At 54.8% G+C, this 26,496-nt stretch overlaps 1 protein-coding gene and 1 pseudogene across 2 annotated transcripts; one reads left to right on the top strand and one right to left on the bottom strand.

The window, feature by feature from the left end:
* Window positions 1-815: 815 nt before the first annotated feature.
* On the top strand, window positions 816-26,496 carry FZR1 (fizzy and cell division cycle 20 related 1). 2 transcript variants are annotated; one of them, XM_059697193.1, is made up of 14 exons: window positions 816-1,022; window positions 18,419-18,553; window positions 19,678-19,803; window positions 19,911-19,974; window positions 20,062-20,189; window positions 20,873-20,955; window positions 21,363-21,546; window positions 22,312-22,377; window positions 22,828-22,930; window positions 23,071-23,255; window positions 23,428-23,661; window positions 24,032-24,136; window positions 24,700-24,801; window positions 25,071-26,496. In XM_059697193.1, the coding sequence occupies exons 2-14, from the start codon at window positions 18,485-18,487 to the stop codon at window positions 25,110-25,112; spliced, it is 1,491 nt and encodes a 496-aa protein (XP_059553176.1). In that variant the 5' UTR covers window positions 816-1,022; window positions 18,419-18,484; the 3' UTR covers window positions 25,113-26,496. The 2 variants fall into 2 exon arrangements, with proteins under 2 accessions (XP_059553176.1, XP_059553177.1); XM_059697194.1 differs by having other exon boundaries at window positions 817-1,022; window positions 24,700-24,792.
* On the bottom strand, window positions 7,689-8,444 carry LOC132235207 (neo-calmodulin-like; annotated as a pseudogene).

Genomic DNA, 26,496 nt, shown 5'->3' with positions numbered 1-26,496 from the left:
GAGCCAAACCAGCTAGGGCTGTTTAACTTTTTGAGGAACCACACCAGGCTGTTTCCCACAGTCGTTGCAGCATTTTCCATTCCCACCAGCAATGTATGAGGGTTCCAGTTGCTCCACATTTTGGCCACACTTGTTATATTCTGGGGTAGAGGGTTCTTTTGTTTTTTAACATTGCCATCCTGGTATGCATTAATTGGTATCGCACTGCGGTTGATTTGCATTTCCCTAATGACTGATGATGGTGAGCATGTGCTTATGGGCCATTCATTTTCTTTAGAGAATTGTCTGTTGGGATCCTTTGCCCATTTTCCATTTTTGGAGCAGAGATTTTATTTATTTTTTTAGCAGATTTTTTTGTTGTTGTTCTGTTCCCTGCTTGGAGAGCCTGGAGGAGCATTAGTTTTGAATGAATGAATGAATGTCTGCAGGTAGAGGGGTTTGCATGTCCCGCACATACACCTGTCATTGGGTCCCATCACCTGGTGTGACTGCCTCATTGCTATGTGGGTCTGGCTTCTGTCCACCCTATGGTGGGTCTGCCCTGGGGCGTCCGTTACTGCGACCATCCCCTACTAAGCAGAGCCTTTTCCCTGTATTCCAGGGACCCACCTTCACCAGGCCCCAGGTCCTCTTCCAGCTACGGTTGCCCTTGGCAACGCGTGGCGCCGCGCTTCCTGTATTGATTCGAATTTCAGGCTACGTCACGTCCTCCCGAGATGCCCAATGCGCGCAGGCGCAGCCCCGTGCGGTGGGCGTGCTCCGGGGCCGTGGTGGGGCGTGGCGGCAGCACGCACCGCGCCGGCGCGGGGGCGTGGCCGGCCGCGGGAGCGCGCGCGGCTGAGAAGGGCGCGGGAGGCCGCGGAGCCGCGATCGCCGCCATATTAAGGAGCGCGGAGCCGGGAATCCCGTCAGTGGCGGCCGCAGCCGACCCGGCGGGGCTGCGGGCAGCGGAGGCGGTGCGGCGCGGCGCGGCGCCGGAAGAGGCGGGGCCTCGGAGCCAGCCGGTGACGGGAGCAAGCCAGGTAAGGTGGCCGGAATCTGGGGACCCGCCCCCTGGACCCGAGCCGCGACCCCCGAGCCGGGCCTGGCGGCGGCGAGGACCAACCCAGAGCCCCCTAGAACCGAGTCGACGTGCCGTGCTGCGACACCCAAGCTAGGGCGCTTCAGGAGGCAGCCGGACCCCCGAACACCGCCCCCAAGCCGAGCTAGGCCCAGGTGACCTCAGCATCCCACTACCGTCTTAACTCCCAAATCCGGGCCTCGCCCCCAAACCCAGCCCTGAGTGACCTCTCCAACCCGGGTTACCTGCAGCCGTCGACCTCACCGCCCCCTCTCCCCTGCAACCCTTTTATAACATGGGGCCGAGCTCTGCCCCCAAAACCAAAAACAAGGGACACCCCCCATCTCATCCCCAGAACAGCGGGTCCATGCCCTAATATGTACTATCCGTCTCTGGCTTGTCAAACCCGGGTCTCCCAAGTTCGGGCCATCCCAGCTCAGGCCCTGTCCAAATTTAAACAGCCCTTCCATAGCTGTCTGTGACTCACCTAGGCTCGAACCAGCGCCCATCCCAGTAACATTCAAAATGAGCTTTGTGGACTCTGAATCAAGTAGGCTGAGGTGTGGAGACCCTGTCCATCCCGGTGCCCCATTGTATTCACCGCACCCCTCTCGGCTCCTGACACAGAAGCACTTAGGCAAGGCAGTTTGAAGGCATAAACACCACCCTCGCTTCTAGCCCCTCTGCTTTCTAATCCCCGCTACCCAGGATCAAGCTCTCCCATTTTGGCTGACCCCACCAAAATCTAAGGTGGCCCGTCTGTGCCCAGCTGCTCTGAGATCCAGGATGGGTCTGTCTCTTCCTGCAAGCACAAGCCCCACCACCCCAGACACCCCTCCTCCAAGTGTGGAATGTCCTCCCCAGCCAGAGCTGTTTTCTCCTAAAACTGATGCCCCCCACCCCTGCATTGGTCCTGCGTCACCTAGACCCTAAGCCTGAGACCCACCACTGTGCAGATGTCCAGCCTAAATCTGTTTTTCCCTGTTCTCTCCGCCCCCCAAAAATCATCTCCTTGTTCAGGGAGCCTCTCAGCCTGGGAACTAGATCGATCCCCTTACCCCAGTCCACCAGGTGATGTGCTCATTCCTCTCACTGGTGAGACTGTACTCATCCTTTACCACCCCCTCCATCTTAACATAGTTTTGTTTTTTTCAGTTATAGTTGACATACAATTAGTATACTAGTTTCGGGTGTATAACATAGCGATTAGACATTTTTGTACCTTATGATCTCCCCCCAAATTAGAGCCTCCCCACCGCCAAAACCGACCTTGGTTGACTTCCCCATTCTGAGCCACCTGCAACCCGTGACCTCCCCTCCCACACTTATCCCCCACAATCCTTTTGTAAATAGCAAGCGTAGCTTTGCTCCCCAAAACCAGGGCCCCCACTTCATCCCCACAACAGCAGGCCCATGCCCTAACCTGTGCTGTAAGGAACTAGCCAAATCTGATACCCATCTGGCACCACTCAGTTATTACAATATGATTAACTACATTTCCTATGCTGTATGCTACATCCCTGTGACTATTTTTATAACTGGCAGTTTGTAGTCTTAATCCCTTCACCTTTTTTTTTAGCCACACTTTATTTTTTTTTTAAATTCTTTATTAGTTAAGGTATTACAAATGTGTCTTCACCCCCCCCCCCATTAAACCCCCCTCCCCCCCTTTAACCACACTTTAAATGAAGACAATTCATTTAAAGAAAAACCATCCACCCACAGCATACATACCCCCCACCCCCTGGAGTGGAGACAGGTGGGAGGGACTTGAAAAGAAGGAGGCTGGGTAGTCTCCCCTGGAGGAGGGAGCAGGGTTTGCATGCTGGGAGCGGTGAGATCCTCTGGGGACTGTCCCCAGGGTGGTACGTTGTCCCCTAGGCTGCGTATTGAACAGAATTTCTCGCGGACCATCATGGCCTTTGATGTTGGGGGCCCCTTCTGTTTTGACAATAGTGTACTGGCGTTCCCTTCTGAACTGAGAGTGGAAACAGGTGTGCTGGTCGCTATCTTTGTGTAGCAAGTGAGGTTGGATTGCTCCAAGACGGTTTTGTTAAAGATTTGGGCCCACTCCCTCCAAAAATCAGGGCTCTGGGCCTTGGACAGCTCTTGGGTCAAAAAGGACAGGTGGTTTGCCGAGGTGGGGGCAGTGTCTCAGGTGTCTGTGCTGGTGGCGGTGGCGGATTGGGGCTGGGGGAGGAGTACCTGGAAGCAAACAGGAAAACCTAAAGAGGCTTCAGAAGTGGCTTTGCATTGATTTCACACTGGCTCCTCTGTTTCAGCAGAAATCGCCCACCAGTGCTCTTTATTGGGACCTCTGGCCAGGCAGCTTTTGTACACTTGGGACTCCCGAGTTTGGGGAGGTCTAGAGTGGGGTTGCCTGTGGGGACCTTTTGCTCAGTGTCACTGAGCGGGATGAGGACCTAAAATTCTCTCAGGGACGGCTAGTTTGTGGAGAGATCAAGGGAGTTGGTCTTGTAGGAACCAGCCGTACGGGCAGTTCCCCTGTAGTTTTTCTCTTGCAGAGCAGAGGCTCTCACCTGGGGCTGTCTGTGCTTGTCACACTGGAGATGCTCCTGGCAGTGAGTGGGTGGGGGCCAGGGATGCTGTTCCAAACCCAGAGTACCCAGGACAGCCCCTCACAGTGAGCGACCTCGCCTCTGTCAGCAGCGCGGAGGGCGGAGATCCTGGGCTAAAGTTCAGACCGTGAGCCCTGGGAGGGCAGGGACTTTATTTCCAGAGCCTGCATTGTGCCCTGGCGGGGCTGGAGCTGGAACACGCTGCTTGAGTGGATGCTGAGGGCCAGGCCCGTTCTGGGGGTTGATGCAGGGAGCCAGCAGAAAGGAGTGTGTGGAGGCCCCCTTTCTGCCCCGAGAGCTCCTGGTGGTCTGGTTTCTGTCCCATCACCGGCCCCAGTGGTCTCCACTCTGCCCACTCAACCTCCCTGCGAGTTTGGCCACTGCGGGCCCCGCTTGTGCATGCAGCTAGGAGCCAGGCAAGCCCTGAAGCTCCTCCCTCCAAAGCACAGACATCCGTTGAGCACTGAGACTCAGTACGTGACCAAAGCTCCCCCTGATGTGCGCGCTTGCCAGGACGTTTGTGCCCTGACTGCCGCACATCCTTGTGTTTTGGGCTAGTGCCCACTTTTCCCTGCCTGTTTCCTCACCTGTGAACGGAATGACAGGGCACACTGAGCATTGCTTTACTTAACCATTCACCCAGTACACATGATAAACGGTGCCCCTCCCCAAGTAAGTGGAATGTAGAAGCCACTCTCCTGGCTTCCTATGCATTCTGTCTGTCCCTCTGTCTCCTTCACTGGCTCTCCTTATTATCTTACTCATTAATTTTTGTTGATAACAGCTTTATTCAGATATAATTCGAATGCCATACAATCTACCCATTTAAAGTGTACAATTCGTGGTTTTCAGTATGCTCACAGGTGTGTGTATCCATCACCACTATCTAGTTCCAGAACATTTTCATCAGCTCAAAAAGAAGTCCCTTCCCCGTCAACAGTCACCCCCCCAGCCTCTGACAGCCACAAATCTGCTTTCTGTCTCTGCATTTGCCTGTTCTGGACGTTGCACATAAATGGACTCACACACTATGTGGCCTTTAGTGTCTGGCTTCTTACTGAACATCATGCTTTCAGTGCTCGTCCCTTTTCGTGGCTACATAATACTCCAGTATGGATGTATCCCATTTTGCTTGTCCATCACAGTTGGTGGACACGAGCTGTTTCCACCTTTTGCCTATTATAAATTGCGTTGCTCTGAACAGTCAGGAACAGGTTCTTGTGTGGTGGCCCTTGTTAATCTGTACTCAGATGCCTCTTTGCTCTTCTACACGTGCTCCTTGATGACCTGCCTGCTTTTCACCCTTAGCTTCCTGTCCTCATTTGCTGCTGGTGCCCAAAGCTTACTCCTGAGCTCCAGGCCCACGTAGCCAGCGGCCAGTTCTCTCCTGAGTGTCTCTGTCCATCTCTCCTATGCATCTTGGGTTGAGTGTGTCCAGAAGAGGTCACTCGTACCTCAAACTACCCACTCCCCCCCACCCCCCTTCCCCTTACAACGCCAGCTTCAACACGAGGCCTCTCCTCTCCCTGCCCCACATCTTTTCAGGATGCCTACTTTCTCACCTGCACAGGCAGGCACCTGCTCCCTGGTTCCCCTGCTCGCCACTGCTGTCCCTGCCTCCACACTACACTCTGCTGGTCTGTAAGCCCATATCTGATCATTCCACTCTCGACTTCTGATCCCTTTCCCAGCTCCCTGCTACCACACAGTCTCAGGAGACTACCCTCTTGGCCTTGCCACCTTTCCCTTTTTCTGCTACCAGTGCACTCCATGCATGCAGCCTCCCCAGTCTGTTCACTGCCTGTTTCCCTGCCTGTTTCCTCCATGCATGCAGCCTCCCCAGTCTGTTCATTCTTTCTGGATCCCATGCCTTTTTGTACGTGCTCTTCCCAGACCAGATCGGATCCGGGAACTATTGCTTTGTGACTCTCAGGGCGGTCTGGTCCCTGTGGGGCATGTAGCCACTGCAGAAAGGACTAGGCTGTGTTTGCACAACAAGGAGAGGCCAGCTGGGTGGAGGGGAGAAGGATGGTGGGAGCAGGGGAAGGAGTAGATGGCTGTATGGAGGGTATTTGTCTCTGCACTTTCTGAAGGGCTGAGCAGCTGGGAAAGGTTAGTGTTGGTCTATGGAGCTCACTGGTCTTTGGAAGCAACTATTTCCCTAAGGATTCCCCTAAACCAGGGGGTCTCCACTGGGAGCAACGTCTGGAGACCTCTGTGGTTATCACAACGGGATGCTTCTGGCATTGAGTGGGTGGGAGCCAACGATGCTACTCCACTCCCCACAGTGCCCAGGATGGCTCCCCAGAGAAGGACCTGTCCCTGGTGTCAGCAGTGCTAAGGGTTTGGGGGGAGGTAGAGGAAATACCCTGCCCTAAGCATAATAGCTTTTTCCTTCTGCCACCCCCACCTTGGACCCATGGTTGAGAACAGCAGTAAGACAGACTGAGGAAGCACTTACTGATGTTCAGGCTACTTGTTAGGGGGTGAGCTCCCTGTCCCTGTAGGTGTGCAAGCAGATGCAGAGTTGTGGAAGGGCTTTGGGAACCTCATGGGGCTTAATCTGATCCCCTCTAAGGCCCCATCCAGTCTTGAGAATCGGCCCTCTGATATCAGTCACAGTTAGAATCACATAAATGATCATTAATCATTTGGGTGTGGTAATCAAGTTGATGTTCTTCCTTTGTGTGGGGTTTGCATCCTTCCGGCTGCAGCAGACCCAAATGGCCTTTCGGTCTGAACCTTTCACCAGGCTAGATGGGGGAGTAGGGGCTCATCTCCCTTTGGGCATCATTTTCGGAGCTTAGAGCAGCAATTCTTACCTGGGGTGGGCATGGCCCCTGCTTCCAGCGGTGTCACCATGGGTCCAGAGAGGAGGTGTTGACAGAATTATCAGTCTCTGCTCTGTGAGCCCTGGGGGACAGTGACTTCAGGCCTCTACTTTCTGGCTCCTTGATCAGCTTCCAGTACCACCTGCACATGCTAGGTGGGAGTAAATAAATGAGTGACTGCATGCATGCTGGAATTTGCCCCTCAGGGGCCCCCACCACAGGTCCCCAGAATAACTTGCTTTGGGATTCACAACAGCCGTCCAGGAAAGGTGTGTTGTCTCCCTACCGCATGCTTTTGCTTTTGTTAGCAGTGAGGGACTGCTCCCCTCAAACATCCCAGTTTCTGCTGCTTCTGTCGTGAGGCCAGATGCTGGGTTCTAGTCCAGAGTCCATATCTGTAAAACCACAGCCAGCCCTCCTGCCAGGCAGCCCTGTTCCTCCCATGTCCTTAACTGAGGACTGACTCTGAAGAACGGTGGTCCTTTTCACCTTCGTTGACTGTGTGGGAGGAGGTGGGGCCACTACCTGGCCACTCAGCCTGCAGCCGTGACCAAGAGGTCATCGAGGCAGCAGCCGTGGCCACCAAGGCACCTCCCATGCCACACAGCCCGGAGTACTGCGTGATGGAGGAGCAGGAAGCAGGCATGGCTGGGACCTGTAGTGGGCCTGTCACTAGGCCCATGGGAATAGCTACCACTTCCTAGCATCTCCTTTGGGTCAGGCACTCTGCTAGCTGCTTCACAGAAGTTGAGCCCAGTTTCAAAGCAACATAGGCAGTGTTTTCCCTTATCCCCACTTCATAGATGAAGAGACAGAACCAGGACTCAGAGCCAGGTCTTCCCTCTGCAAAGCCTCCCTGCTCCACTGCACACGGCATGACTGGCTGACAGCTGGATAGTATTGGGGCGGGGGGGCAGGGGGGGGCAGGTAAAAATTGTTTTAATTGGAAAACAAATCTACAACTTGGAGTGGATTTGAGGCAAATTGTGCCATAAGCAGATTTTCTTTAAGTGACTAAACGTTTAAAAAGCAAGTAACAATAAAAGAAAATGTTTCTGTTACAGGACCAGCAGAACAAAAAAATAGTGCCCGAGTACCTGGATAATACACCCTTTTTGCAATAGTGTAGCTTTTAAGTACATATTGTTGACTGTCCACAGTCCACACAGAGTTACAACTCCACACTTCAACAACATGCTGGCAGTTCCTAAAGAAAACTACTTAAAAACACATAACCAGGTGTTCCCTCATTTGACCAACTCCATCTAAGTTTAGATGTGCAGAAGGGCTCAAATATATCCAGAGTAAGCCACATGCACCATGTTACTTGATCAGTTTTCTAAAATAAGGTTTCAGGACAATAACAGTAGGATAAGGGAAGAAAACATGGAGGAATGAAGTCCTAATTACTGTACAGGCATTTTTTTTGACAGTAGGGGGAACCTTTTACAGATAAGTTACAAACAAAGGAAAGGCCAAGAAACAATTTTGTACAAGTAATTTAACACATTCTGTACAATGTCTCCACTTTACTGTCATCATTTGTACAAACTCTTCATAGTTTACTTGACCATCACCATCAATATCTGCTTCCCTGATCATTTCATCAACCTCTTCATCTGTTAACTTCTCTCCAAGGTTTGTCATCACATGGCGAAGCTCTGCTGCACTAATATAGCCATTGCCGTCCTTATCAAACACGTGGAATGCTTCTCGAATTTCTTCTTCCCTGTCTGTGTCTTTCATTTTTCTTGCCATCATTGTCAGAAATTCTAGGAAGTCAATTGTGCCATTACCATCAGCATCCACTGCATTTATCATGTCTTGTAACTATGCTTCTGTGGGATTCTGCCCAAGAGACCTCATTACAGCTCCCCATTCCTTTGTTGTTATAGTAGTAGTTCCATCACCATCCTTGTCAAATAGTGAAAAAGCTTCTTCAGTTGGTTGGTCAGCCATGCTGCAAGCACTACCAGTCTCCCCGAGACGCAGCTACACAACCACTCAGTTCGCTCGCTCCACTCGGACTCTGTATAGTATTTGGATTTGCTGTAGTGGAAGGGAGGGAGCCTTAGGCTGGACACAGGCTTGCCTGACCTGTGGCAATAGAACAAGGTCAGAGATTCCTCTCCTAGCCTCCCAGATCCAACGTGAGCAGAAAATTGGACAACTCCTTGTTTCTGATTGGATCTTTCTCATATGGGACTTCTCCAACAACCCCTTAGAGAATTGCTGGGAATAAGATGACAGCCCCTGGGTTCCTAGCAAGATCCCCCACCTTTCTAAGAGGAAGGGGCTGGTTCAAGGCCCACAGGTAATCTGGGGGCGCTTTGAGTCACCTCCCAACCTCCTGGTTCCTCCCTTTGTGTGCACTTTTCTCTGGAGATTTAGGGCCTGTGAAAGTCTGTGCCCCAAGATGACAGTTTCCAGGGAGCCCCCATTCATTTGTCATTATGACCCCTAATTGGATGATTCCTGCAGGAAGTGCTTGGTGGAGATTCACGTGTGATGTAATCCAGGGCAGTCCTTTTAGCTTTAGACTGCTGGCTCGCTCCATACTGAGCCTGGGACCCTCACCCATGGGAACATTGTGACCTGAGCGGTTATGGCAGGTGGAGTTCCAGTCCCAGCTCCACCACCCACCAACTGCCAGGGCCCTGAGTTCCTTAGTTTGTGAAATGGAGAGATGGGTCGTCCCTGGGGACAAAATTAAATAAAGCTTGTCGAGTGCTTTAAGCTGTGTTGGCTCATGGAGGGGTGCAGGTGGAGTTTGCCACCATGTTCTGATGATCTCCTCTCGGGGCCAGGAGCAGTGTCCGTTCATCTGGGACCCTGCTGCCTGCATAGCACATGTCCAGGCAGGTGATCACAGGCTCCTGCTAGAGGCTTTCCTCACTCTCCATATCCCTCGTGCATAGCAGGTGCCACTTGACACCTCTCACTATTGGCTGGTGCAACTTCTCCAAGGGACGATCGCCCCACCCTCACCTGGGGGTGATTCTGCCCTCAGTGGACACTGTCGATGGCTGGGGCATTTGTGGTTGTCACAGTTGTTTCTGGCATTGAGGGGTGGGGACGGGGATGCTATTCAATCCACCATAGTGCCCAGGTGACCCCCCACAGAGAATGACTGGATCCCAGGGTCAGCAGTGCCGATGGTGTAACCCATCTCATAGGTAGCACACCCAGACCACAGTTAGCCTCAAAACACTGAGTCATGGCCCGGCTGGTGTGGCTCAGTGGTTGAGTGTCAACCCATGAACCAGGGGATTATGGTTCAATTCCCGATCAGGGCACGTGCCCAGGTTGCGGGTTCGATCCCTGGTGGGGAACGAGCAGGGGGTAGCCAGTCAATGATTCTCTCTCATCATTGATGTTTCTTTTTCTCTCTCCCTCTCCCTCCTTCTCTCTGAAATAAATAAAAATATATTTAAAAAATACTGAGTCATGCAAGATGTGTCATAGAAATGTCTTCTTTTGGCTCTTTAAAGAGCCTTACAAAATATAAAAAACAGTGAGGACCAGTTTTTCGAGATAAGCAAGATCTTGAAGGCCTTGAAACGGCTTCAGGAAGCAGAGTGCTCTGACCCTGGGGGCCTTGGGCCTGCTGTGGACTCATGGGATGTGCCCAGCCTGTATCCAGGCCGTACAGGAGGCCCTGTGTACCTACAACACGGCATGTCCCTTCTTGAGGAAGCCGCTAAGACAGTGATGGCGAACCTGTGACACGTGTGTCAGAGGTGACACGCAAACTCATTTTTTTGGTTGATTTTTCTTTGTTAAATGGCATTTAAATATATAAAATAAATATCGAAAATATTAGTCTTTTTTTACTATGGTTGCAAATATCAAAAAAATTCTATATGTGACACGGCACCAGAGTTAAGTTAGGGTTTTTCAAAATGCTGACATGCCGAACTCAAAAGGTTCGCCATCACTGCTCTAAGATGATCATGACGTGCTGCATGCTGTATGATTGATTGGTCATGCCCAGACAGGCTCTTCCGCCTTATTTTCTCATTTGTGAGGAGGGGAGGCCAGGGGGTGACTTGGTAGAGTTAAAGCTCGCCTCCCTTATTGTTCCTCACATGGGACTCCGCCTATCACTGACTTCAGCTGGAAAAAGGACTCGCAGGTGTTGGCACAGAATTGTCTTCAGTCCCCTCTAGCCCTGCTAACTCCAGGGCTAGCCCACACAAGCACCATTGTCTTACTCAGCGGGTAGCACTCCATGCTCTGGCCCTATACCAGGTGTCTGGGCACTTATGACATGGGCTGGGTCATTCCCTGTGGGGACCATCCTGGGCACTGTGAGGGGGTTGAGGAGCATCCCTGTCATGAGACCACAGTGTCCCCTGGGGGCAGTCACTCCAGTGAGAACTGCTGGTTTAAACAGGTTAGAGCAGCCGTGGGCAAACTATGGCCCGCGGGCTGGATCCGGCCTGTTTGAAATGAATAAAACTAAAAAAAAAAAAGACCGTACCCTTTTATGTAATGATGTTTACTTTGAATTTATATTAGTTCACACAAACACTCCATCCATGCTTTTGTTCCGGCCCTCCGGTCCAGTTTAAGAACCCATTGTGGCCCTCGAGTCAAAAAGTTTGCCCACCCCTGGGCTAGAGCAACCTGTTTTCCCTGAGTATCTGGTGAGTGGGAACCATGTGTATCCTATAGGAACGGTGAGGTTCGGGTAGCCAGGAGTGGCAGGGACAGCCCCCTCAGGAGGGTGCAGCAGGCCACTGGGCAGGTGGTTGAAAACAAGGGCCCTGCTCCATTGCTACCTGTTGACTGGAAAGCATGCACATTCGGATTTCCCGGGAAGACAGCCCCCCGGGTTGTCAAGAATCCCTGACATGTAGCCCTAGCCATGTGGGGACCTCATTTCTGCCCTTTTAGATGACTGGGGTTGTGCCCCTTTTCCAGAGGAGCAGGTTGAGGCTTGTCTGAGGCAGCGGCAGAAGGTAGGCCTCCTGATTCTTCATTCTGGGGGACCCAGGGAAAAGGAGACCCTCCTCTTTAGGGCTGGCTTGGTGGGTGAGTGAGACCCTAATGACAGTACCCTGCAGAGGGAACAATAATAGTAGGAAGCCAAGCAGCCAGGGCTTTGGCCACCTCACCAGGCCAGGGACACCAGCCTACAGTTGGCACCCTTCAGGGCAGCAGGGCAGGTACCTCTCCAGGGCCAGAGTTCTCGCACTGCCACTGGCCCCATCCTTACCACCCCGCCTTCCCCAATCACAAGGCCTTACAGATTGTCTGTGCTAAGTGACTACTTGTTAACAGAGAACTCATTACTTTCTCTAACATTCATACAGCAAAGGCAGCACATGTTCTGGTGCAGCCAGTGCTGCTCCTACCACTGAGACTTCCAGTCGGGCCCTGGACTTATGTAGTTCAACCTCTTCCCAGCTGGCTTATTTCTTTGAATAGCTAACATGTTCCCTTTCACTGATTGCAAGAAGCACCAAATGATGAGCCAGGGGGAGCAAGGCTTCCTTTCTCCTGGCCCCCAGCCTCTAGTCTAGCGGTTCTCAACCTGTGGGTCGCGACCCCTTTGGCGGTCGAACGACCCTTTCACAGGGGTCGCCTAAGACCATCCTGTATATCAGATATTTACATGACGATTCATAACAGTCGCCACATCACAGTTATGAAGTAGCAATGAAAATAATTTTATGGTTGGGTCACATGAGGAACTGTATTTAAAGGGCCAGAAGGTTGAGAACCACTGCTCTAGTTCCATTCCCCAAGAGCAACCTCTGCTACAAGCTTGTTCTCCAGCCTTCCAGAAATTGCTCATCCCCACAAGGCTGTTCTCACAGGCAGCGGGTCCCCAAGACCTTCAGGCCTGCCCTTTTTACTTCAGTGTCTCCTGGTGGGGAAGAAGCCCTGCCCTTAAGGTAGCGCTCGGGTCACTCCTCATGGGCTCTGCTCTCCTAAGCTGTCTGTACAGAACAGCTTTGTACACGAGGTTTTGCACACACACACCCAGAGTTGCTAAGGGCAAATTCTTAGAAGTAGAAACACTGCATCAAAAAGGATGTGCTTTTTTAGATTTTGCAAGCAGTTGCCAAACTGCCTTCCAAGCTGCCTTTCTTAGAAGTCGTACTAGTTTCAGCTGCTGCCAGCAGTGCAGGCGAGCAATCCCTATGTATCCGTGGCAAGGGCGTGTCACCTAATCTCAGAATCACTCAGGGCGAGGAAGTGGGAACCGCCTTTTCCAACTGTGAGTGAGGACGAGTACATTTTTGCAGGAACAGTTATTCATGTCCTATGCCACTTTGGTCTATCTTCAGGGTAGGAGATTTTTTTCTAGTTGTCTTTTTTTAATTGATATTTAGAGAGAGAGGAATAAAAGGGAGAGCGAGTGAAAAAACATCAATGTGAGAGTGAAACGTCATCAGCTGCCTCCTGCAGTCCATCCTGGGAGTTGAGCTCGCAACCCCGGCATGTGCCCTGGACAGGATTTGAACCAGCAAACCTTTTGGTGCATGGGATGACACCCAACCCACTGAGCCACACCGGTCAGGGCCCTAGTTGTCTCTTTTTAAAACATGGTGTGTTTGCCTTGCAGACACTTTTCATTTCTCTGGTGATGAATTGACCAGACTTTTCTCTTACAGCTTGGGAGTCTTTGCTCCTCTGTGGTGCAGCAAGCAGCAGTCTTGGAGGAGGGTCCCCAAGCTGAAGTTCGGTGTCCCCGGAGGTCCCAGTCCTTGGACTGAGGTGGCCTTCAGCTTTCTGGAATGAGTCAGTCTGCACACTGGCCGAGCTCCAGGCCTTAGTTCCAAGGTCAGGCTGGAGCAGGGTCTCTGGGCTGGTAGGCAGGCCTGGTTGTGTGGTGGGCAGGCCTGGTTGTGTGTTGTATTTCCCAGGTCACGTGGTTTGGGTGTGCATTTGTGCCTGATTGGACCTGCTAGTTATCACTCTCTTGAGATCTTGGTCTGTGCCTGCTGGGACTGACCAACAGACCCTGAATGACAGATGAGTGATTACTCTGACACATGCTTCTGTGGAAGAGAGGCTAAGGGACTGGTTGGCATAAGGAGCCAAAAGCAGCCTTGATTGCCTGCTTCCTTAGGCTTTTATTGTAATAACAGCTTGTACTAAAATTAACTATTAGATGCTTTCAGCAGGGTAAGCATCCTTGAGGAGGCACATGTGTCTGTAGTGTCTTTTAAGCAAGGACGTGTCTAAGTAAACACCTGGGGGCTCAGACTTGTTTGGAAAAGTCAAGGCAGTGTGTGCCACCTTTGGCAAGGTCCCCCAGAGACCTCTGACCTTTCAGAGAATCCTTAGACTTTCCAACCAAGTCCCATGCTTCCCCACATGTACCCATCTTGTCTGTCTACCTCCACCTCCTCATTGAGAAAACCTGATGTGTGTGTGTGGGGGGGGGGGGGGCGGGGGTGCTTCTGAAGGTAGCAGGTCAATTTAGAAACAAGAGCGACATCCCTGCTGGCCAGCAGGAAGGCTCACCCCGTTGGGGATGTTAACCTGCATTTACCAGGTCAGAGCCTGGGACGAGTTAGTTCTGGAGCCCTTCCACCGTGCTGGCATCCCATGGGTCCCTCCGTGGGTACCTGGTCTTGGAGAGACATCCCAGGCTGGGTGCCGGGATCCAGTGCCCCCTCCACTCCCTCCAACTTGCCTTTACTTTGACAGCTGAATGTTGGAGCCACTTTTAAAATGTGCTTCCTGCCGAAACCGGTTTGGCTCAGTGGATAGAGCGTCAGCCTGCGGACTGAAAGGTCCCAGGTTCGATTCCGGTCAAGGGCATGTACCTGGGTTACAGGCACATCCCCAATGGGGGATGTGCAGGAGGCGGCTGATCGATGTTTCTCTCTCATCGATGTTTCTGACTCTATCTCTCTCCCTTCCTCTCTGTAAAAAATCAATAAAATATATTTAAAAAATACATATTTAAAATGTGCTTCCTGGTACCAGGTACCACCACCCAAAATTGTTCTTCACCTAGTTCCATGTTTCTGGTTTGCTGCTTCTGGTATACTAGTAAAAGAAGCTCAGGAGGGTAGGACCATGTCTGTCTCCTTGCCTGCTTAACCCTGGTACCTGCCTCAGGCCTCTGGGCAGTCAGCAAATGTCCCTCTTGGCAGAATGAAGACCCACTGCTTCTCCGGCAGACTAAGGGATCTTGGAACTCAGGGGGGTGGGGAGTGGGGTTATGGAGAGAGGGGATGTTGGAGACAGAAGGATTGGTTGGCTATCCACAGTGGGCCACATGGGACTGGGCAGAGAAAAGGACTGTGTTGAGCACAAGCATCTTAGGAACCCTCTCAGCAGCCACTCCCAGAAGGATCCATGACAGAAGGCCGCAGCATGGTCACTGCCTTCTCTGCCCTGCCCTAGTGTGTGTCCTGCAGCTGCTGTAACAAGTCACCACAAACTTGGTGGCTTAAAACAACAGAAATGGCCCTAGCTGGTTTGTCTCAGTGAATAGTGTTGGCCCATGGACTGAAGGGTCCCAGGTTTGATTCCTGTCAAGGGCATGTACTTTGGTTGCAGGCTCAGTCCCCGTCCCTGGTTGGGACTAGTGCAGGAGGCAGCCACTGGATGTGTCTGTCTCACATCGAAGTTTCTCTCTTTGTGTCTCTCCCCTTCCCTTCCACTCTCTCTAAAAAGCAATGGAAAAATATCCTCGAGGGAGGATTAGCAAAAATGAAAATTAAAAAACAAAAAAAGACCCAAAAAACCACAAAATTATCTCATAGTTCTGGATATCAGAAGTCCAACACGGGACTAAACTCAGGTGTGGGCATGGCTGGTCCTTCGCGAGGCTCCAACAGAAAATCATTTCTGGCCTTTTCCAGCTCCTAGAGGCACCATATCCTGGGCTCTCGGTCCCTTCCTCCACCTTCACAGCCAGCAGCACAGCCTCTTTCATCATTCACTCTGACCCTGATGTCTCTCTCTTATAAGGACTCTATGTTGACACTGTGCCCTCTGGGGAGTCTAGGATCATCCCCTATCTCAGGGGCCTTGACTTAATTTTATCTGCAAAATTCCTTTTGCCACGTGAGGTGACATGTCCACGGGTCTAGGGACTAGGGCCCTACACATGTGGGCAGTCTGGAACCTCTCTGGCCCTCAGGAGCCACACCTAAATGGTGAGCTGCTGCCCACTGTACGGGCTTCTGTAAGTGGCCATACCAGAATGTAAGCGGGCAGACAGGGGCAACTGATCTGCTGATGACAGGAGGGTGTGCCAGTCTGGACATTCCTTCTGGACTCAGATTCAGCACACCACCAGCTGGATGGCACTTCGCCTCTTAACCCGTCCTGGGAAGCCTGTCTTTCACTCTGTCTCTGAGATGACTGCAGCATTCTGGGCTCTGCTTAATTTCTGATGTGCAAAGTGCATCTAAGCTATTGTTGGGGGCCTGCTGTCCTGAAACAGACTAGCCCTGCCGGCCTCAACGTGGTGCCATTGATCTGTGAATGGAGGTGGTCTCCAGGGGAAGTGAATTCATCTGGGCCAAGAGGTTTAGATGACTCCACCCATAGCGTGACCCATCCCCAATATGAGGCCCCTAGGGTTTTTTCCTGGGGAGAGTGAGCTGCTGACTTTGTCTGGAATAGTTCACTTTCAGCAACAGTATGTTTGGAAGCCATGGGGAGGGGCAACTGCTAAGCACAGGGACCAAGACATCGCCTCCATCCACCTTATCTCCTGAGAGCTCACTGGTGGGTGGCCCAGGCAGGGCCAGTGGGGGAACTTAGCCAGCCTCTCTGAGCTTTTTTTTTTTTTTTCTTGTCTGCAAAGTGGTGGGTACAGCCAACTGGTCCACATCTGGGAAAGTGCCCACTGACTGTTGGAACTACTAGAATGGAGCCATGGCTACTCCTTTTGTGTCTAGCCTCTGTCAACCCCACTCACAGGATGCTCAGTCAAGGTGGGCCTGGAGCTCAGTTCTGTTTGCATGCAGCCTGGTGCAGTGGTCGAGATGATTTGGGCCCACCCTTGGGAAACTGTCCTTTTGAACAGGAGTCTCCACCTGGGACAGACCCTCAGGCAGGCACAGACCTCTCTGTGTCCCAAGCACAGCTGTGCTGCCACAGGAGTGCTCAGATGTGGTGAGGGCACATGTGAGTGGGGAGGGGTGTTGTGGGGCAAGGCCTGGGCTTTGGGGAGAATCTGGAGGAGGAAGGGAGGCGCAGGTACATTCTGGGGCAAGCCAATGGGTGGACTGTGAGCTAGGCAGGCCAGGCTAGGCTGGCAGGAAGTCGGAGGAGGTGGAGGATGTGGCCCCAGTCCCCAGAGAGGTAAGGAAGGCCTGAAGCCATCATCAGTCCCTTCAGGAGACTGTCCTGTGGCTACAATGGACCAAAATGTGTCTGGGGACCTCTGTTACAGCAGGGGAGGTGGGGGGAGCAGGAAGGATGTAGCCAAGAAGGGATGGCGGCTCCCAGAGGTTTACCCAAGATTGAGGGGTGCTGAGGTGCTGCGGTCCTGCTTTTCTCATCAAAGCTGGTCTACTGAGGTGGGGACAGTGGGGCTTGGGGCTCCAAGCTAGCACAGGCTCACGGGAGCCCCAGGGTGTGGAGGGAGGGCCATGGGCACACTGGGGGTGTTGCTGCCCCTCGCTCAGTCTTCACATCCTCATCTGCATGAGGGTGTGGGCACCTAGTTCATGCTGCTGTGGGGGGGCGGGGGGAGCATGAGATAAAACATGCAAGCTCGCTAATGTGGAAGGTGGCGGGAACACACTGTGGGAACCAGTGGTTGTGTCCTGCGTTTTGACCAAGCAACTGGCTTCGGGACTGGGCCACATGAAGGCCTTCCCGTGTGTGCAGTGTCGACATGTGAGGGACAAGCACCTGGCGGGTGGTCTCTGTGATGGGCCCAGGGATTCATCAGAGAGGCCATTGGGGATTTGAGAATAGAGCTGAGGCAGACCTGCCTACATATCTCAGTGTGGGCCTTGGGGCTCCGGCCAGAGGAGTAGAGGGACAGTGGCTGCCAGGGTTCCGGGGCCCAGGGCAGGCCCACAGCAGGAAGCTACAGTCTGCTGAACCCCGTCTGTGTCAGGCTCTGTCCTGGAAACCTGCGTTACCCCCAATACTCTGCAGTGCCTTGAAGGGAGGCAGGACTGGCAAACGTTTTCTTCTGGAAGCAGCCAGAGTATGGCTGTGGGTCTGGTTTGTCCTTGGGTCCCAGTTTGTCTGCCTGCCGTAAAGAACAGCCCTTCTTTCTGAGGCTGCCACTCACTTCTGCCCCATCCTGGAACGCCCAGAGCCCTTTCTTCCTCAGATCTGCCCTCCCCTCTGTGGAGTATTGTCCTCCAGCCTCCTTTTGCTGGTGACCTCTCACTCCGCTTCCTCCGAGAGGCCTCCCAGGTTGGGTGGAACTGGGAAGAAGCTGGAGGCCAATTTCCTGGGTCACAACCTGGTCTGCCTGGCCCTGGGGCTCAAGTGCCTGCATAGGGCCTGGGGCCCAGTCACCTCTGGCAGACTCCTGGGGAGTGTACTGACCCTCCCTAGTACAGCCCCAACCCATGCCCAGCCCCATGCCTCCTTCTTGGGGGCAGGGGCCAAGGAGCCAGGGAAATGGTTCCTTGGATGGCTCATGGTCTCAGAGGGTCTGAAGTAAGGCAATGAGATGGAGGTCTGAGTTGGAGGAGCGGGGGACTTGGGGTAAGCCCTTGAGGGTCAGGGATAGGGGCAGCCTTGCCCTAACCAGGACAAAAGTGAAGGGTCCTGTCAGAAGGTCCCGCAGAGGAAGCAGAGAGGAGTCCTGTTTGTCCAGGTTGTATCTCCCTGTGCCTTCCAAGGCCTCTGGGGTATGGCCACGCCTGAGCTCTGGGCTCCTGGGAGGGAGGACCTGCCATATGGTAGGGCATTCCTGAAAGGGGTTCTGTGGTCACCGGGTGGTGGTGAGGGCTGCTGCCCACTGGTGCTGAGCTGTCCTGCCCTTCCTGCCCCAGGCTGACTTTGGCCGGCTGAACTTGGTGGCCTGACTTGGCCGGCAGCGGTACCTGCCCTGCCTCACCATGGACCAGGACTATGAGCGGCGCCTCCTTCGGCAGATTGTCATCCAGAACGAGAATACAATGCCGTGTGTGAGTAGCCGGTGGTCACCCTGCCAGTGCTGGCCTGGCCCGGTGGAGCTGGTGGGGAGATGGGGTGAGGGGTGTGGTTGGCCACAGGGCTTCTGCCCTCAGAAAAGAGGGAGGTGCTGTGCAGGTGAAAACACATCCTCCCCCAGAACCCCCCCATGACGGCGGCACAGCCACCAGAGCTGCAGTGCATCTCCCCTCCTCCTGCTGGAGGCCCCTTATTCTTTACAGGGCCTCTGCCTCCTGGCTGCAGAGGGCACCAGCTCTTCTCTTGGGCCGCAGTCAGGACCGACGGGGGTGAGGGAATGTGAGCCACCTTCCCAGCCAGTGAAGGGCCCAGCAACACAAAGCTGGGGTTCAGCCCTGGCCCCACAGCCTGTGCAGGAGAGCTGGCCGGGGTGGCCAGGCTGATGTGGGAGGGGGTCGGGGTACTGGGACCCAGGAGCCTACGGGGCAGGGGTGACCGGGCTAAGGGGTCTGGGGAAGGTCCTTCTGGTTTTGCCGGCAGTCCTTGGCTTTTAGATCCATCACTTCAGTCTCTGCCTCGTTTTCATGTTCCCTTCTTTTCTGTGTGGGTATCTCCGACTCTAATAAGGATACCAGGCATTCATTTCAGAGCCTAGGACTTCAACATATGCTTTTGGAGGACACAGTTCAACCCACAGCAGATCCCTTATAGATAAGGACGTTCGCCAGATAATCAAGTTGGGGTCAGAGGGTTGGCTGGAAGCTGTGCGCCCACCTTCACATCTCGGTTCGGGTGGTTGGGTTGTTGTTCTCTGGGAGAAGATCCATCCCGTGTGCAGGAAATCAAGGTGGCAGGGCAACAGGTTCTCAGTGCTCAGGGAATAAACTTTCAACTTTCTGGTCCTGTGGCTGCTTAGAAATATAAAGCCACTTTGTAGTGTGCTAATGTCTTGGGCTCTATTGCTCCTTGGCCTCTTTTTGCCTCACAAAGCTGCCAGCAGGTCCAGCATGTCAGTTATGTACCCAAATGTTTTACCTCTGCCCGTTGGGTTTCCAAGATTGAACCCCTCGGTCAGTGGCTAGAGACCAAAGGCAGCAGGCAGGGTGGGTGGGTCAGGCTGTGGCTCTGAGGCACCCAGCCCCCCCTGCCATCCTTTTAGGTCTCAGAGATGCGGCGGACCTTGACACCTACCAACTCCCCCGTGTCCTCCCCCAGCAAGCATGGGGACCGCTTCATCCCCTCGAGAGCAGGCGCCAACTGGAGTGTCAATTTCCACAGGATCAATGTGAGGACAGAGGACCCCCCAGTGGGAGGGTCAGGCAAGAAGCCTGGGGCGGGGCCACGCCATTCTGGCTCACCCCTCCTTCCTCTTGCTCCTTCCCTCTCCCACAGGAAAATGAGAAGTCTCCCAGCCAGAACCGGAAAGCCAAGGATGCCACCTCGGACAATGGCAAAGGTCAGGAGTCAGGGCCACAGACACCCTCTTTCTTTCACCCCCTTACCTGGTCCCACCCCAGCCTCTCATTGTGTTTGGTGCCTGCAGATGGCCTGGCCTACTCAGCCCTGCTGAAGAATGAGCTGCTAGGGGCCGGCATTGAGAAGGTGCAGGACCCACAGACGGAGGACCGCAGGCTGCAGCCTTCCACGCCCGAGAAGAAGGGCCTGTTCACGGTGAGCCTGCCCGCCGTGCCCACACTGACCGATGCTTCCTGCTGGGGCTAGAGGTCCCTCTCCTCCATGACTGATCCAGGCTCAGCCCTCATCCCTGGCCTCCTGTGCTGTGTGAAGGCTCCTCCAGGAGACCAGTCTCAGCCTCCCTAGGTTCCTCCTCCCCCCCACACACACACACCAGCCCTGCTGGGGGCCTTGAACCCCAGAGAGGGTGGGAGAAGGCAGGGCCAGGCCCCTCTAACCCGAGGCTTGCCCTGTGGCCCTCCTGGGCATCTGCTGAGACAGAGGTAACTCTGGAGCAGGTGCTCAGGTGCAGGGTGAAGGGACAGTGGCCTCAGCAGAGCCGCCCCAAAGAGCATGTCTAAGCCATCCTGGGTCATGGGGGCCCCTGGTAGTGTTGGAAAGAAGCTGACTTCTAGTCCCTCAGGATTGCTGAGGGGCTGATGGCTGGGAGCGGGCAGGAGCATGATGGCGGTCACACCTAGCGGGGTCCTGGTTTGCTTTTCTGAGTTTCCGGAATCCAGGACACCCCTAGTTAGAGGTCTTCCTGGTTAGGGCGAGTAGCACCCTCACTCTTCCCCCCAACCACCAGGAGCTCAGGGCACCCAAGCTTTGGGTCTGAGGTTCCTGAGCTCTGGGACCACAGTGTCCACTCAGTAGGTATGTGTCCACGCTCCCTCCAGTATTCCCTCAGTACCAAGCGCTCGAGTCCTGATGACGGAAATGATGTGTCTCCCTACTCCTTGTCACCAGTCAGTAACAAAAGGTGAGTTCGGGGTCTTTGAGGGCGGGGACAGGGCAGGGTGAGCAGCTGGGCAGTACATGAGAGCTGCAGTTAGTCTTAGGACCCCTCCCTGGGGCACACTGTCAGCCTGAAGGTTTTGGGTCCAGACGGGGGGGAGAGGGGAGTCAGGGAGGGCTCTCTGGAGGAGGTGCCAAGCAGAGAGGATGGTGTGGCTGTTGAGTCTTGGGGTGGCCAAACACCCAAGGGCAAAGGGCCTTGTGTCCATGGGGTCACCCACAGTTTGGGGATCATGCATGCAGAGGGGCAAGGTGAGTGGGAGAAGATATGCCAAGAACTAATGTGAACCAGGGGTAGTAACATTAACCGAAGAGTAATGATAACCACATGGCTGATTGACAGAAAATCACAGTCTCGGGCTCTCCCCACAGTCAGAAGTTATTGCGATCCCCACGAAAACCCACCCGCAAGATCTCCAAGATCCCCTTCAAGGTTCTGGATGCACCCGAGTTGCAGGACGACTTCTACCTGAACCTGGTGGACTGGTCATCTCTCAATGTGCTCAGTGTGGGGCTGGGCACCTGCGTGTACCTGTGGAGCGCCTGCACCAGCCAGGTGGGTGCTCCGGTGCCCATAAGTGTGTGTGCAAGTGCTTGTGTGTGTGTGTGCTTCAGGGGTGTGGGGTGGCTTCCTCTAGTCATTGAGTCGGGCTGGCCCATGTGAAGGGTAAGTGTGGCTGGGTGCTCCAGAGCCTGGGGCAGCACCTGGCCAACCTCTCACATCTGAGGCCCACCCTCCAAGTACAGACTGGAACTCGGGAATAGTCAGCAGGTATGAGTGGAGGCCCTTCTGCTGTGGGCTGTCTCCTGTAATGACCAGTAGTCCTTGCTCTCTACCTGAGTTCTGCCTCTGCCTGTGTCTGCAGAGGAGGGGAGATGGGTGTTCAGGCCTGGCTGAGCCTGGGGGCTGCCCACCCCACCCTCAGCACTAACTCTGAGGTGCTGCTAGGCCCACCATGGGCTCAGACACGCCTGCCAGGGTGGGACGTTTTCAGAGATTAATGCAAGTGGTGATGCCCCCTAGAGAGGGCTGCCACCTGTTGGAAGCACCCCAGGTGTGTGATGCCCTCGTCACCTCCCCAGCATTCCTCCCCAGACTTTCCAGTCACTCATCCCTGTGCTGCGTGTGTCCCCTTGCAGCCTGCAGTCTCCTGGGCACCCCAGCATCATTATATCAGGTCCCAGCATTAACACCAGTGCCCATAGGCCTGAGGTGTGACTGAATGAATAAACAGAGGATGCATGAACGAATGGACAGGGGGCCTTGAAGGATCAGCGGGCAGCACGTCAGCTCACACCGACCGCTCCCTCCTTCCCCCAGGTGACCCGGCTCTGTGACCTCTCTGTGGAAGGGGACTCGGTGACTTCCGTGGGCTGGTCTGAGCGGGTTAGTATACAGGGTTCATTCCTGGGCTGGGCAGGGGAGGTCTGACTGGGCCTTGCTGGCAAGGGTCCTCAGCAGTGTTTGGGGGCCTGGGGGACCCAGAGCGATGTCTGCATCCCGCCTGTTCCCAGCCCGGCAGAGACTGTGACAGTGACAGGGCTGCTGCCAGGTCCCCCCACAGACATAGAGTTGAGCGCAGTCCCTTTAGAGCCCCAGCCTTCACCCCAGCCAGGGGCAGGCCAGGCTCAGGCAGGCAAGTTCATGCATTGAAGTGCATGGGTCTTACATGTGTGTTGGCTGATTTTGACAAACGCATGTGTTGTGTAATCATCTCCCCAGTAAGTTCCAGGACAAGGTGGGTGTCACTTGATCAGAAGGGACATGTGAGGAGCGGGGAGGGGAGGCCCAGGGAGGCTGGGCCTGATGCCTGCTCTCCCCGGGTCCTGGTCCTAGGGGAACCTGGTGGCCGTCGGCACGCACAAGGGCTTTGTGCAGATCTGGGACGCAGCTGCGGGGAAGAAGCTCTCCATGCTGGAAGGCCACACGGCACGAGTTGGTGAGGAGCCCAGGGTCCTGATGGGGTGTCATCCCAATGGGCGGGAGTGATTCTAGGCACAAGGAAGTGATGATTCCCAGCGCACCCTGTTTCTGAGAGGCCAGGCCTCAGCCTCACCCAGCCTTCTGTCTGGTCTCCAGGAGCGCTGGCCTGGAATGCCGACCAGCTCTCATCTGGGAGCCGGGATCGCATGATCCTGCAAAGGGACATCCGCACCCCGCCCCTGCAGTCGGAGCGGCGGTTGCAGGGCCACCGGCAGGAGGTGTGTGGGCTCAAGTGGTCCACGGACCACCAGCTCCTTGCCTCAGGAGGCAATGACAACAAGGTAGATGCCCTGGGCCCCTCATTGTCCGGCCTCCACTCGGCCAGCCCTCATCCATACAGCAGGAGTGACAAGGGTGTGCCCCGAGGGAGGACCATGATGGGTTTGAGGGAGCCATTCATCCTCCCCTGGAGGGCTTCACAGCTGCTGCCGCTCCCCATCCCCACCCTCCCAGCTGCTGGTCTGGAACCACTCGAGTTTGAGTCCCGTGCAGCAGTACACAGAGCACCTGGCAGCCGTGAAAGCCATAGCCTGGTCCCCACATCAGCATGGGCTGTTGGCATCCGGCGGCGGCACGGCCGACCGCTGCATCCGCTTCTGGAACACGCTCACAGGGCAGCCACTGCAGTGCATCGACACAGGCTCCCAGGTGTGCAACCTGGCCTGGTCCAAGCACGCCAATGAGCTGGTGAGTGCCATGGCAGGGCCTCTGGGTGTGCACGGGAAGGTTCTGGAGCAGGAGCCCTGGGCCCCAGCAAGGCCTTCCCTGGGGTCCTAGGGTGAAGCCAGGACCCTGCCACCCAGATCAGTCTGGAAGTACCTGCCCCTAATCTGGGTGCCGTGCTGCTGACCACCAGCAGAGGCTGGCTGAGCTCTGGGTACAGTGTAGCTCCCTGTCACCTTCGGCATCAACCAGAGTTTGGGGGTAAGGGGCTGGGCAGGTCCCAGGTGTCCTTGCTGTTCAGTGGGTGCCTCAGGGGGAGTGGACAGCTTGCATCTGAGCCCTGGGGTCATGGGAGGGGAGCCCAGGTTCTGACAGTGCCTTCTACATTCCACAGGTTAGCACACATGGCTACTCACAGAACCAGATCCTGGTCTGGAAGTACCCGTCCCTGACCCAGGTGGCCAAGTTGACCGGGCACTCCTACCGAGTTCTGTACCTGGTGAGTCTGCACTGGCGGGTCCCGGTCCCAGCACTGGGCCCCTGGGAAGGCCGGGTGCAGATCCAGCTGGCAGCCTCCCCTACCTGGGCCTGTGGGGTGGGGGTGGGTCATCCAGGCCAGCTCCCATGTTCTGCTTTCAAACGTTAATTGTGTCATCACTTTGAATCTACTTTCTTGAACTCCCCAGCTCTGCGAGGAAGGGCAGCTGTGCCCTCCTGACAATCTCCACACATTAGTGTATCTTTATGATGAAACACAATTAACCCCCCATCCAACTCCTTAGAAAATCTCTGAGGACAGTTCATCAGATACCTGTTTGCACGGGCCTGAGGACAGGCCCTCTCCATCACTCCTCAAGTGTTTTTCTTTCTTTCCAGAAGAAGTATTCTGTGCTTAAATGTCAGATCCTTTGCTCAGGTGCACAGAGTAGAGTAGGGGCTGGGGCATCCTGTGTTTTTGGCTTTGGTGGAGGCCCGGCCCCCCTGCACCTGTCCTCCATCATTGACTCCATTCATGGGACCAGCTGCAAGGCCCGAGAACAGTGAGGGTCTCTCCTCCTGCAGGCCATGTCCCCTGATGGAGAGGCCATCGTCACTGGTGCTGGAGACGAAACCCTGAGGTTCTGGAATGTCTTTAGCAAAACTCGTTCGACAAAGGTAAAGTGGGTCGGTATCAGCGCCAGGTGTTCCCCCACGCGCATCCCCTCAGCCTATCCTGGGGGCCGTCCCCCACTGCCACCTGAGCAGCCCTGTTCAGACTCTGCTGTCACTTCCCCGGGACTGCCTGCATCCCCTCTAACTGCTCCTGCATTGCTCTGCACCCCCAGCCAGGGTGCCAGGAAACAATGGTGCCTACTCATGCTCCTCCTCTGGCCCGAAGCCTCTGTTCCCGTCCAGCTGCGCGGGCTCAGCTTTCTCTCCTGTGTGCCCTGCAGGAATCTGTGTCTGTCCTCAACCTCTTCACCAGGATCCGGTAAACCACGGGCCCAGCCATCAGGGCAGAGGAGCACCACCTGTCATCACGTGCATGACCCTCCCTCCTGCACATGTTCCCAGAGGAAGCAGCCGGGGTGGGCGGGGAGCCGGGCCCAGAGAGACCCTGAAGATTCTCATTAAAGCCTGATTGCGAACCCTGTCAGCGGTGTTTGGGGTGGGGATGTGGTTGGGCACCAGCAGGCACGCGGGGTTCCGGCTCCCTTCACACCAGGTGGCCCCAAGGCCCCAGCTTTGACCGTCTACACTCGGATGGGGATGGACGCCTCCCTGGACCCCACCTGCTTCCCTTTGTGTCCATCGTCACTTTGTTGAGCTGCATGCTCTTCCCAGAAGCATGGGTTCACCAGTACTGCCACTGCCCACGTCTGCGACGGGAGAAACAGCTGGACGCCAAGCCAGTCAGCCAGGGGAGGGCCCAGCAGCAGGACGGTTCAGGTCGGCCCGTGGATCCACAGGACTCCTGATAGGTCTCTTGCGGCCACCTCTGCTGTCCCTCTGCTGGCAGCTATCCCAGTGACTTTGCTAGGGGCCAGGCATCAGGAGCAGGCCGAGGCAGGCTGTGCACCAGAGGAGGTCATCTCGAGATGGACTTGTTCCAGGAAAACGGAAGTTGGGTCCACTTGTCGTCATGAGCTTGCCCTGACCCTGTACTGTCCTTGTCACTGACGGGGACACAGCTGAGCTCTGTCACCAGCAGGACTACGGTTCCTGCGGCTTGCTGGGTGTACAGATCTAGGTGGCCTAAGGGTGCCTCACCCTCCTCCCAGGTTCCTTCCCCATCAAGCTATCCCATGTGTCCTGTCCAACCATGCCTGTGACCATGGGGAAGCCAGGGAGGAGAGCGAGAGGAGGGGGCAACCACTGGTCCCCCAGAAGCTTTCCAGGTGTCCTCTGATCCTGCCCCCACCCTGTTGTCCTCTGGCCAAGCTGGGTACCACCTCTCTTCCAGACCTGGAGAAATTGGAGGGAGAGAGGTGGACCAGGTGTGGCGAGAAGGCAGAGCAGGCCTGGGGCGGGGCGGAGGTCACTCTGGTTCTGCTTCTAGGTCCCCCCTCATTTCGTGTTCCCCCCGCAATCGGCCATGTGTGTGCATGTGTATATATGTATCTGTGACTTTTCTTTGGGATTGTTTTGTGTTTTGTAGATGGGTCCCAGAAATGTTTAAGGCTAATTAGAGAAGGGCATGGTCCACCCAACCTGCCTGGGGGTGACAGGAGTCACAGCTTTTAAAGCCTTCATTTAGGAGGGGTGATCAGCTGAACCTGCTTGGATTTGGGGAAGGGTGGGACCCTGCCCCATCCCAGCATCTGTGTGCCATAACCTCAAGCAAGGACAGTGTATATAGATTTGTGTATTTCGATTGGT

This window comes from Myotis daubentonii, chromosome 5 (assembly GCF_963259705.1).
Source record: "Myotis daubentonii chromosome 5, mMyoDau2.1, whole genome shotgun sequence".
Taxonomy (NCBI): domain Eukaryota; kingdom Metazoa; phylum Chordata; class Mammalia; order Chiroptera; family Vespertilionidae; genus Myotis; species Myotis daubentonii.
The sequence above is the reverse complement of the archived record's forward strand: the minus strand, read 5'-3'. Positions and strand labels throughout refer to the sequence as shown.